The 13,488-nt window shown below is 42.6% G+C and overlaps 1 protein-coding gene across 1 annotated transcript in view; it reads right to left on the reverse strand.

Moving 5' to 3' along the window:
* Window positions 1–2,331: 2,331 nt before the first annotated feature.
* CLINT1 (clathrin interactor 1) overlaps window positions 2,332–13,488 on the reverse strand; it is a 47,549-nt gene continuing 36,392 nt past the window's right edge. The window contains exons 8-12 of the mRNA XM_066329255.1: window positions 13,340–13,421; window positions 9,077–9,154; window positions 6,164–6,459; window positions 5,338–5,542; window positions 2,332–4,023 (exon numbers count right to left, since the gene is read on the reverse strand). Of these exons, the coding sequence (XP_066185352.1) occupies window positions 3,683–4,023; window positions 5,338–5,542; window positions 6,164–6,459; window positions 9,077–9,154; window positions 13,340–13,421 (1,002 nt within the window). The 3' untranslated portion in view covers window positions 2,332–3,682. The remainder of the gene's footprint in view (window positions 4,024–5,337; window positions 5,543–6,163; window positions 6,460–9,076; window positions 9,155–13,339; window positions 13,422–13,488) is intronic.

Genomic DNA, 13,488 nt, shown 5'->3' on the forward strand with positions numbered 1-13,488 from the left:
AACTGCACACAGCAAGAGTCCCATTCTGTCCCGAGAAGGAGCTGCACTTCCATCACCAGGAGAGGAAGAAGAGTTTGAAACCCTGAAACAACTGAAAACCTGAAGCAATTCTAATTTTTAGTCAGTGACACTTTGGAATAAAACTTGTGAGGAAGGAAAAGAATTCCAACCAAAAATGCCCTCAGCATTAAAAGCCTTCATCGGAAGCCAGCCATGACACTATAAAATGTCATCTGCTGCGAGTGTGTTTACAGTGAAGCACAGAGGAACATGGAGGCAATTTTGTAGAGTGACTCCTGGAGCAAAGGCCTCTGAGAATAAAAGTGTCTTTAGATATTTGTTATCCTGTTATAGCTGGTATCACCTTGAGTATACAATGCCTGCCTGCATTATGTAAACACTTCATTGATAAATCCCTCCCCCACCTCCCCTAAGCTGTGTCAGACTGTTCTTAGCTGACAGATAGAACTGAAACAGATGCTGCTATAAATACCCTTGTTTAGCTGTTTTGAATATAATTTCTTTTGTAGAACATGGTGGGTGCTCTAGTTCTCACTGAACTTGCACCTGTGCTGGAATTTATTATTCCTTTGTATACATTAACATGCATTTTTTTAATGATTCTATTAAAAAAACAAACACAGTTGGGTTCTGATGCCCCTTTTCTCCCCTCCTGAAGCAGAGAAAACCTTTATAAAGGATTGCACTCATTTTAATTGAACTCTTTTAAAGTTTAGAAGCTACAGAATCCAGAGTTGGTAAAAGTTTAACTCCCAAACACACAGTTAATTTATAGAAACATGTAAGTATATATATTGAATTCTGTGTTTCTCTATACAGATATACAACACCCAACCAGCCAAACCTTTCAGCAGAAATCACAGGTACAGCTGGACCTGGAAGAAAGCAGTTGTAGTAACACAGCAGCATGATTTTGGTTATATTCAAATTCTATAATGCAGCAGGTGGTAACTGGTAGATCTCGCCCCATTCACTTAGTAGCTTATTTGTATTTTCACCTGGAAAGGTAATTTCTAGCTTAAAGATACTGTTTATACCTGAAATATCAGAGATGGGAACATTTTATGGAATTTATCTTAAACAAGTTCAATATTAAGTAAATACTCATTTTATATTCAGTTTTTAAATAAAGATGTGAATCATATTCTGCTGAGCACTGCTACCTGTGATCCATGGGCTTGAGCTGGGGAGACACTTCCAGGCTCCCATCACTGAAAAAATGATGCACAGGGATGCTCCTGGCCCATGTTCTAGGAATCTTTCCAGGGTTTCTTTCCCGATGTTAATTTTGGTTTGAAGGACAGAGGACGTGGCAGGCTGACAAAGCTGCTCCTCACCCTGCACACACCCTGCTTTGTAAGGATACTGATCCACGGGATGGACAGGGGTCAGTTCACCCCTACGGCTGTTCCCTGGACTAAGGTGCAATTGGCACAAAGACCCACTCCAAAGTGACCACGTTTTCCACTGGTTACTCCAACCCCTGACAAATCTGCTTTGTTATCACCAACGTCAATTAGAAGCAAAACCAAAGGGTCCTCTGAAGAGATGTGAAACACCTGAACAGGGACATGTCCTTCAACTCAAAGCTGTTGCACTGGCCAAACCCACCTTGGAAGGACAGCCTCATCCTGTTCATCCCAGAACCCTCCAAGGAGGACTGAGAAGCGCTGCAGCCTCCAGCACAACAGGATAACATCAACTCCAGGTTTAACTCTCCTCAGCCCCATCTCCCAGCCCTGGAAGGAACTTCCTTCCCACCACAATTCTGCATACATTGAACCAGTCTGAGCCTTCCCATCTGTTCCAACCAGAGGGTTTGAAGATGATTATTCCAAATAAGTGTAAAGGTTTCAGAACAGGAACCAGAGCCATCTCTCCTACTCAGCCGTTGAAGGCTGCCTTGATTACTTTGATGTAACAACACTTGAAAGCTCCTATTCTTTGAAACTAATTTAAACACATTGAATTGTTGAAAGATTAAAAACCGCAGTCAGCTAATTACACTCACTCTCATCTCTTATTCAGCAAATGAATCACTTTTCATTACCACTTAGCTGAAGTACATGAATTTCTGCCTAATTAGAAATGTTGTAGATGGAGCATTAGCAAGGCTGGAGCGGGTCAGGATATCTTGCCTGCTTCATTTTTAATTCCTAACGGTAGAGCCAGATAGGAAAGGCTTCAGATAAGAAGTCATTAAACAATTTTAAATTATTTATAAAAATTACTTTGCCCAAATTATAATTATTTTTTTTCCCAAATGCTCTCATAAACGTCAAATGGAATGAAAGGAAAAGCAGCCCAACATTGATTTTAATGAACATTTTAATGTTATGTATAACAGAACATTATGAATACAATGGAAACAAAGTTTTATCAATTTAATAATAAAAAAGAAATCCAACATAAGAAAAGGGAGGCAATAAATTTCATACCTATAGTATAGTGCGCATCTTAACAATATTCCCAGCTTGTGAATATAACAATGTCTTTGTGTTCCAGATTCTAAAATCTTGATTCATGTGAAATTAAATGCAGAATTACAGAAGGAAAAACAACCCCCCCAAAAACCTTAATTCATTCTTTTGCTTTCAGTAAATCAGTAAAATCTTTGACTGCTACAGGTCTCCTTTATTAATATATATATTTTTTACTCCTCTATTGGATTCCACAGCTGCTAATGCCATATTTACACAAAAGAATCACCAAGTGTTGTATAAAAGTCAGGATCCAATGCCATTGGATTAAGTTAGGTTCTAGATTTACATCACTGAAGTGTGATTCACCTGCTCCTGATGCCCTAAACCAGTGGCTCCTCAGGGACTTGGTGCTACAAAGGATGCCAAGTGCCACTGGAGAAGAACTCCAAGAAAGTGCCTTTCCTGGAGTTTTCTGAAAGGAAACCTTCCAAGCAGTCTTGGATAAAGCTTCTCCCAGACTTGCATGGGATATCAGTTGTAACATTAGAAGCATGTTAAGACCCCAAAAATCTGTTGATCACCAAATTGCTGAGAGAGGATTTTTACAATAAAAATTTGGGTAATACAGCAGTGTGGCTGGAACATTAGCAAAAGTATATATACATTCCAGGTCCCTTTGAATTAGCCATAGTCACATATGTAAGCCATTTTTGGACAAAAATATATATTCTTATAAAAAACTGATCAGAGTACTTGAGTGACTTCACAATTGTGGACTCAGTGGTAGTAAAAGGAATGATCCAATTATGACAAAGCGATCAGGGAGAGGGGAAAAAAAAAGTCAAAGCTCTTCAAGAAAAAAGAAAAGTATAAAATTAGATTCAAACATTTTTACCCAGTCCCCAATCCAGTCTTCCATCAAGTCTCAAAGTTAAAATTGGTTCTTCTACGTAGGAAAGGTTTTTTGATGGTCTTAATACAAATAATTTTGCAAAATCATCCAACACATTCCTCAGAAGAATCTCTGACCTCTCCAGAATTTGAACACTAGTTATTTCAACACTTAGAAAATAGCTTTTGGTTCTTTATGTAGACACTTTAACTGATAAAGGAAAAAAAAAGTATTGATCAGTGTTTCCCATCCCTTCCCCAGCTATATTTGTGCAGCTAAAAATCCTTCATTCAGTCTGCCCATTTCTTTTACGTTAATCTCAATTTATTTATGTATTTTACAATCTTTATTTGCTAAAATTGGCAAAATTTGCAAAGGCATCTTGCTTGGGTTGTACAGTCCCAGGAGTCAGCGAGGTCACGGCCATGTTGGGTACCCCCATTCCTATCGTGCCCATTCCCGTGGCCGGCACTCCCATGTTCATGCCCATCATCCCCGGGCTCATCATGGCCGTGGGGGCCATGGAGGCCATGCCCATGGTCCCCGACATCACCCCGGGCATGGCCAGCCCCACCGGGGCCCCCAGCAGCGCGTTGGGCTGGGCCCGCACCGGCACCATGCCCGGCTGGGGGCTCAGGTTCACTGCTGCAAAGTTCTGCGTCATCACATTCATCGGCTGTTGCATATCTGCGGCAAAGAGAGAGAGCAAAACATCACTGAGGGCAGCCTGGGCACTCTGCAGGGCTCAGGGGAACAGGCCTGGGCACACTGCAGGGCTCAGGGGAACAGGCCTGGGCACACTGCAGGGCTCAGGGCAGCCTGGGCACTCTGCAGGGCTCAGGGGAACCGGCCTGGGCACTCTGCAGGGCTCCGGGGAACCAACCTGGGAACTCTGCAGGGCTCAGGGGAACCGGCCTGGGCACTCTGCAGGGCTCAGGGGAACCGGCCTGGGCACTCTGCAGGGCTCAGGGGAACAGGCCTGGGCACTCTGCAGGGCTCCGGGGAACCAACCTGGGAACTCTGCAGGGCTCAGGGGAACCGGCCTGGGCACTCTGCAGGGCTCAGGGGAACCGGCCTGGGCACTCTGCAGGGCTCAGGGGAACAGGCCTGGGCACTCTGCAGGGCTCAGGGGAACCGGCCTGGGCACACTGCAGGGCTCAGGGGAACCGGCCTGGGCACACTGCAGGGCCCAGGGGAACCGGCCTGGGCACTCTGCAGGGCTCAGGGGAACCGGCCTGGGCACACTGCAGGGCTCAGGGGAACCGGCCTGGGCACACTGCAGGGCTCAGGGGAACCGGCCTGGGCACTCTGCAGGGCTCAGGGGAACCTGGGCACACTGCAGGGCTCAGGGGAACCTGGTCGTACTTAAAATACTCAAGTACTTTAAGAAATTTGTGTGGTCACTGCTGGGGACATGGATACAATGGCCAGGCTTGCAGCTATTTCCTCATCTAGATACCAGGAGGAATTTCTTTACTGAAACAGTGCTCAGGCCTTGGCAGTGCCCAGGGAGGTTTGGAGTCCCCATTCCTGGAGGTGTCCAAGGAAGGACTGGGCCTGGCACTCAGGGCTCTGGGCTGGGTGACAAGGTGGGGATGGGTCACAGGTTGGACTCAGCAATCCCTGAGGTCTTTTCCAACCTTAATGATTCTATGATTCTATTGCACTTGCTTCCTGATTTCTTGTGTGAAGACTCAGAAAACTTCTATAGAAGGTGTGAATATCATTTTATACCAAAAAATATTCTAGAGAAGTCCTAAAGATTAGAAGTCAAGATACAGCAATGGTGCAAGCTCTACAGCAGAACCTGCACAGACACAGCCTCCTGACACACCAATCTCCATTTAAAGAACATCACTTGTGCCACAATGTCACAGTGGTTTATGAAACAAGTGTGACTAAAGGAAGGAAAACAGCAATGGACAGAAGACTTGGATCTCACGGACAGCCAATGGAACACAGACGGGGCTGAGCGTGCAAAACAGTGCAGTGATCACTTACTCTGTTGCTGCATCATGGTATTAAGAGATGGCTGTTGGGGCTTGGAAGGCTGCATCCCAGGTACTAAATTGTCCAAACTGATATTTACACTGGGATCTGACCAAGTTGAGGGTAGAGTTTTGCTCGCATTTTTCTGGACCATCTCTGTCCTTGCATTATAAAGTGAATTAGGCTTCGGCATCATCGGGTTCACACTTTGCAGAGGCTAAAAAAGAAAGGTTTGTTGGGATTCACTTGAAACAATTTACTGGTAGGAAACAGGACTAAACAAGTATTCAGTTTTCCACAGAAGACAATAAAAACCCACAAAGCCATGAACTTTAGCTCTTCCAAAGCAGGGCTGCCAGGTGCTGTTCCACAGTTAGATTAGAAGAGTACTTGTAAGCAGAGGTCGATCCCACATCAATGCGGAGTGACAGTGACCAGCAGCCGTTTTGAACTCAAACATGCTGATTCTTTCCTCCTAATATCAAGCTGACCCATTAGCTTCCAAACCACTCTCCACTGCAGCAGGCATTTCTGTCTTTTGGAGAACAGACCAGTCCTCACCTCTGCTCACCTGAGGCTGGCAACCTGTAACATTCTGTGGAGAATGGCTTTCCACTACCAAACTCAACTGCTCCAAAAAAGCGGCTACACTTCCTAGAGCAATGAAGCCCATCTTTAGGAAGAGACTTTTCTGTTTAGGAGGCAATTGAAACATTTTGGACAAAATGCTGATCACATCTGAGTGACCAGTTCTAATATATTCCAGGAGAGGAACGGATTAATTTTCAATGCTGTGATTAAGGAGAAGGTGATTAGCAAACTAGCAACAGCAGCATACCTGTGACCTGGACATGGGTAAACTGACGCCCACGGAATTGGAACTCATCATGGAGAAATTCATGCTTTGTGAGGAGGTCATGGTTGTCTGAGAGGGTCCCATCAAATCAAAAAGATCCATAGAATTGGAAGCAGCTGGAGGCTGGCCTGGAGCTGGCTGTGAGCCACTGAAGAGCTCTAGAGCTGGCTGCTGTGCCGTGCTGCTGAAGAGCTCTCCAGATGGAGCACTGGCACAAGGAGAAGCTTGGTTGAAGGCACTCCAGTCACCAAAGTCTCCATTTCCACTTGTTGCTGTACCTGAAGGAAAGGCAACAGTGTGGGAGGAAGGAAAACAGAGAAGAAAGACAAGACTTAGAGAAAGGCACTGAGCAAATGCCATATTCCATGAACTGAAACAAATGAGAGCTGATCTGTGCCCGTCCGGATTAACATCTGCAGGTAGAACCTCCATCTGGACATCATTCCCTCTCATGAATATTCCAACAATTTTAACAAGGTACGAAAGGAAATCTGAAAGACCCGTACACAGAAAGTAGAAGATGTTTGCTAAGATGTCACCTGTGGATGCCAGGCAAGCAGGGACAGGTTTGCTTCAGTTGAAGTACAACTGGAGGGTAACTTGGGGTAGACTGGAGACTACAGTCAGAACAACACTGAGAACTTGGATAATATTTATCAACCTTTTATCTTGGCATTCTGGTATTTGCAGAGAACAGTTGTGGGGAACAAGCAATTGGATAAAGCAGATTCCATCATGATAAAGATAACTACGCTCAAATTTGGTTGTATACAACTGTAGCTTTTTGTATCAAACCACAGTGAGGGGAATTAAACCCAGAACTTTGAGAGCAGGGAAAGCTTATTTGAAATGATAAGGAATAAGGACTTCCCATCCATGAAGTGCTCATGTAAAACACATTAGGGTTTTTAAATCCGATTCCTGAACTAAATGCCTTGATTTGAAGCAGAAATTCCATCTTGGATCCATCATTTCTCTCAGCAGCAGCTTTGCTGAACTCCTGTAGTTCATCACTAAAACACTGTTCCATTTCAGTAATGGGGTTTTTGGAGACAAGTGTTTAAATCAGAACACAGAATGCAGAGCTCCTCCTGTATTTCTCTGTGAAGGCAAAGCCAACAGCACGAGCTGTTTGCAGACACCTGCAAGGGCACCTCTTCAGCATCACAGATGTTGTGACACAACCCAGTGAACTGAGAGTGTGTCAAACCTTGGAGCCAAGCAGGAAGAGATGTTCCCTCCCTCAAAACACCTGTTTCCCTATTAACAAGGAAAGTGTTGATTCACAGCAGTGATGGGAGAAGAAAGCTTCAAACAGCATTTGCAGAAGATGCTGAATATAAAGCAAAACCATGTAAACAGCTCACAGGCCACACAGTGAAACACACTCCAAACTTGGGCCACTGGCCAGTTCCGCTTTTTGATTCTCACTGATTCACTCTGGGTACTTCAGCTACGTCACAAACAGTGCTGCCAAAGGAAATGAACTTTTGAGTGCTGGTGAACATTTAAATTCTCTCTTTGATTTCTTCAGCTGAGTTAACAGAGACTCATATACATAGAGCTGGGGCAGAGAAATCCAGTGCCAGTTTCTCTTTCCTGCCCTATGTAGTGGCTGCTTCCATAATGTATTCCACCCACTCATGAGTAACTGAAGCAGTCTTTTACACTTTGTGTAAATATTTATCAACATACACCTTCAACCTTTAGTCATCTCTCTTTACCAACACATTACAATTTAAAGAATAGCAGAAGAGTAAATTTGTTCACAAAATCCAAGTATTGCCAACAACTTCAGTGCATGAAGTGGGCTGATATTCATTAGCTCAGGGCCTTGCTAGAACATTTGCTTTGATCTTCCTCACAAAGAGGCACTATATTAGAATGTTTCAATTAGTATTACATATTAAAAATTAAAACCTACTTTAAATATTCTTGATAGATAAGTAAATGCTGAGTGTGCTCCTTCTGCGTTCAGACCTGTGCACTGAGCACCAATAATGGAAGTGGGGGTAAAAGGGAGAAGGTTTTGCCCCTTCAGTAGGACTTCAAAGATGATTAATCAAGAAGGAAAAGATTTCTAGAGGGGCTTACACTGTTCAGGAATGATTAATCATTTCACAGGACTCCTTGTCTCTTGCATAATGGTGATTGGAATAGATTAATCATGTTAATGCAGATAAAGGATTGTATCAATTTAGACTGTATTAACACAGGAGTTATTTGCATAGTAGGCAGCTTTGTGTTTGCAAAACAACTTGGGTTTGACTGTGAAAGCCTGTAAAAAACAGAGCAGTTCTTTCCTACCAAGTAAACTGAAGGTCTATTAACTAACCCAGGCCCAGCAGAGCCTTCACAAGACAGCAAAATAAAGGAGGAGATGTAAACACGCTGACTAAAAGCTGGCTCCCAGGTAGATTTGCTGCTCAGCCTCTTTTGCTGTTTTCTCATTTTGTACTTGATCCTGCACTCTTGGCTGAGAACTCCCCATCACAAACGACACTCCTGCTCAAACTAACTTCACAAAGGACAGCCAGCCAGCTCTCCCCACTCCAGGACTGTCTGCAGCCCTGCAGGGTCCCACAAACATTCCACCAAAGGAAAATGGACCACTTTAGGTGGTTTCCAAACATATTTTATTGATTTCTAGTCCAATTCTAAGGGAAACCTTTTCAGATGGTGGCCATGTCTCCTGATAAGCTTGTCTGTCTGCAGGTAAAATGTCTGCACATGCACTGAGCCAGGCTGCATCTTCCTTCCTCCCAGAGCACTTGTGGTCCAGTTACACACACACAGTTTACCCTGGAAAGGGAAGGGACTTTCAATAATGCCACATGGCATCTCCTGCCCTCCTTCCACCCTTTGACAGCACTGCAATCCCTGAATCAATCCTACCTTGAGATGATGGGAAACTCGCTGAAGCAGCAGGTGAACTAAAGTCAGCAAATCCTCCAAATGGGTCACTTGATCCACCTAGGAACAGAGGGAAGCCAAAGCAGTTACAGGACTGTGCAAAGATCTGTTGCAACTGCATGTGGGATTTATGAAGAAAAGCTGTTCTGCACTTGACACGATGGATTTATTGATTCTGCTCCCTAAGTCAGCTCTGTTTTCCTGTTCATGCCCAGACTATGTTTGTACAAGCCTGAGCAACAATAAACTGGATTATTTCCAACTGCCTTGCAGATCTTGCAGCTTTGTTTTTCATGGGAAGAACTAAAACATGCAAGTTTTTGTCACCTCTAAAAATAAATTCAGAGATAGTAAAAAGATTAACAAGTTTTTAACTAGGGAGTGATGCTACCAGTTTGGCATTTTGTAAAATTAAAAATTTGGAAGCATAATATAAAAAGGCCAAACATTCTTATTGTATAAAAGTTAATTTATTATGCTTCCTATGAAAAATTACATGTCACCTTATATTTAGTTTTTGTGTTACTTAAAGCATGAATGATTCTGCACTGATCTTGAATTACGATTTCAAGGACAGAGCTTGCATTTGTGTTCATTTTTTTATAAGTTTGCTTTCTTTCTACAGCAAGAACATTAAGTTTTCCAACTAGACATTTGTATACAGCATATAAATTATTAACTTCTGAATGCAGCCTAGTAACAATTTTTCATTAAAAAGATACAGCTAAGGTATAAAAGCAGAAGATTTAAGAACCATACTATAAAGCTGATTTTAAAAATGAACTCAGAAAAGTTACAAAAATCACCTAGTTACTGTTGGTACTGTTTTTAAGCAGGGACTCCACTGACCAGAGGAAGCCAAGAACTTGACCTTATTTGTTTGTCCTCAAAGATTTCACCTCCAAGCAGTCCCACCCTCAGAAGAAGCTGCAGCAGTTCAATTATTTTGCTTTTAGTGTTCTGGGTACATTATATAGGTTACATCACAGCTGCTTAGCCTGCAGTGCTTAGGAGGCAGCCAGGTGGGACTGGAACATCTGTGCTGCACTCAAACACCACCAGGGACAGCTTCCAACATCTGGTGCCATTTCGGAATTGTCTTATCGCTGCAAGACATTCTGCCCCATCTGCTACTCTCAACTGGGTTAATTAAACCAGAACCATCTTCTTTTTAATAAATGGCCAGCAGTAATAAAAGGAACCATTCACTTCCTAATACATGTGTACTTGTATTTCTTTTTAATGTTATTTCACTGTAGACATTGCCAGGAAGGCGACTGCTCTTCCAAGGGGAAATGTCTTCTTGCTGAGCGCGTAGGGCAGGATATAAAACATGAGCAGAGAACACAAGGATGGTCTCTGAATTTTCAGACACAGCACTACAAAAACTCTTTTAACACCTTTTCAAGAGGGAAACAACTTCATATCGAGTTAAGAAATTTCTTTCACACAAATTCTGAAGTGATCTAATAAGCATCTTATGAGTTTATACACAAGTTTTATTCTGACACCTGAGAATGAAAAAGGGACAGTGAAATGTCAAACTAAAAACCTTATCTGATCCTGTTTACCCTGTCTGCTGCAAAGAACATTTTCAAGTAATTTTTCCCCCACATATGTGCTTACAGAGTTCAGAACAGGTTAGTGGTTTGAGAGTTTATATGCTGAATGAGCAACACAGATGACACACTCCTGACCACATGCTCGAAGGAAAAAATAAAAATCAATGCTCCCTGCTACACCCATTATCCTTGGGCTGCCTGACAGTGCCTAGGGATTAATTTAATTTTAAAAACAGAATTACGTTCAAACCCAAAATAACCCCTTAACATCTTCATTCAAGTTTAACTTTTCCTCACCATCTCTTGCTTGTTTTCATGTGAAACTGAGTTTCAGAGAGAGGTGACAGATTAGGCTGGATGCAGTAACTCTCCAAAGAAAGGTTAAGGAACCTGAGCTCAGTAACACCAAAAAATCCCCCCAGCAGGTCTAACCAGGGTTTTTACATCTTCTCTTTTATGGCAACCAAGCACCCCCTCACATACAAACTCCAGTGAAGAGTAACACTGAGCCAAACCAACCCTTTCACATCTGTGCACCTGAAAACACACAGATAAGCAAACCCGAAGTTCCCTGAATTCACATCACTTCCCTGCCAGTTCCTTCACAGCACACATCAAAGGGCTGTCTTTGACCCTTTGCCTCTGCCTTGCCTGACACTGGGAATGTTCCCACACCCTGTGCTGCAAGGAGCAGTGGTCATAACCAGTGACCTGCACGTGAAGGACAGTGCTGATCCTCTCAACATGAGCAAGCCTCAAAGATTCCCATACCAGATCTGTCACTACAAATGAACCCTTTCCATCTGCCTGCTCAGGTCAGCAGAGGTTATTTAGCAGGACCAGCTGGTAACGTGCCTCTTCTCAGCACCATTTCTAAATGCTGCTTTGGAAAAAGGAGAAAAAAAGGTAAAACAAAAAAAGAAAAAAGGCTGACTACAGCAATGAGTCAAGCTGATGAAAGATTTAAGTACACTGTAATACAGAAGCTGCCATAGTTCTGTTTGAAATATGGGCAGGTTGAATTTGAAGTAGAAACATCTATTCTCAGTGAGATCTTATTTTTATAAAGATAAAAACGTACACACTGTATATAAAACAAAAAAGGTTCCAATTTCTTCTGCCGTAAGAATTACATAGAAAAAAATTCAGTATTGACTTGGGATAGTGGTTTTCATGCAGGATCTTAAACTTTCATGGAACTGTGGTAACTCTGGTGTATAATGAACACCTTTGTACGAGAAATTAAAAAATAGGAATTTGAACGAAATCAAGTTGTTCCTTATATTTACAGATTTGTGCATAAAAACAGACACATTAAATTACTTGTACTTCTTAATCTCTAGGAATGAACTCATTTCAGAACAGATATAAAACACTGCCTACTTTCCCAAAAATAAAAATGAGCAAAGTTTTCAAGATCTACTCGAAATAAGGAAGAAAAAATAAAGACAGATGTCTGATACTAAATTACCAAGATAGTTTCCCTCCCCTGCAGTAGAATTTTGATACATTTTACAGTGTATTAAACACTGCCAGAGGGGTAGGGTAGTGATGAAAGGAATCACAGTCACACAGAATGGTCCTGGTACTGGCTTTGGTCACCTATGGCAATCAAATCCCCAGTGTGACCCTACAAATCCCCTGGGTATGACCCCCAGTAGCGGTGTGGCTTCAGTTAGGGGTGAGCAAGACCAGTCCTTACAGACCCCTGACTGCCCCACAGGGCCACACTCGTGGCCTGCAGCCACTCTGAACTGCCACTCCTTGGTGCAGCCTCTGTCATTTCACCTTGTCTTTAAAGCAAGGGCCCAGCAGAGCCTTGCCTCAGTGAGTCACACACAGCCTGCAGTGCCAGCACAATCCTGTCCATCAGGGACATTCCTCATTTGCAGTGGGAAGGTCTCTGAAAGGTTTCTCTCTAGGAAATGTTTGTATTTATTTGCTAATCAAAGTGGTCTCATGTTACAGTTCACTTTCTCCCAACTGTGCCATCAGACTACAAGTACACAGAAGTTCTTTTTCTATTCCATGCCACCACAAACCCATTGATACCAGGAACCTGTAAGCACAATAACAAGTCTAAATTTCAACTCTTGGGTTTCAAAAAGCAAAGCACCAATCCTCTGAACTCCTACCAATCCCAAAGGAATGCACTGAAATTTAACACACTCCTAAAAAGAATCTGCATGTTGGGAGCATAGGGGGAAATCCATGTGAAGATTAACAGATTTGCTACACATTTAGAGAGTAATTTCACTTTTAGGTAGCAACTTCTTTTTGGTTCTAGGTTTTGGATCAACCAAGTGCCAAGAAAAAATAAGACAAAGAAACAAGTTTGCCATATACATCAGATGAAAGCTTCCATGAAGATTATCCATCTGCCCAGCCTTTGAACTGCACTATGAGAAATGCTTGAATATGAATGGATTGCACTTGCTTTTAGAGTTAATTATAAATAACTGCATTACATAGACAGTTTCTGACAGACTGATCTAGCAGTTAATCTTCATGCTCCTATCATTTATTAGTCCCATGTAATAGCACACACAGTACCTTGCTACAAATGGCCCTTTCTAGGCAGTTTAACATTTTTTTCAAGCATTGATTGTCAATTTATCGACTTTATCTTTATTCTAGCAACAAACAAGCTTCTCCTCAGAACTGGAATAGACTCCAAACCTACCTGTGGAAGCTGGCTGGCTGGCTCCATCAAACAACAGGTCCACCAGGTCATTAGAGGACTTGCTGCCAGAGGGGACAGCAGCCTGAGAAGAAATTACACCAGATCTCAACTCATAGTGCCATTAATCAAATTACATTAAAAAGTTTTCT

Source organism: Sylvia atricapilla, chromosome 14 (genome assembly GCF_009819655.1).
Source record: "Sylvia atricapilla isolate bSylAtr1 chromosome 14, bSylAtr1.pri, whole genome shotgun sequence".
Classification (NCBI taxonomy): domain Eukaryota; kingdom Metazoa; phylum Chordata; class Aves; order Passeriformes; family Sylviidae; genus Sylvia; species Sylvia atricapilla.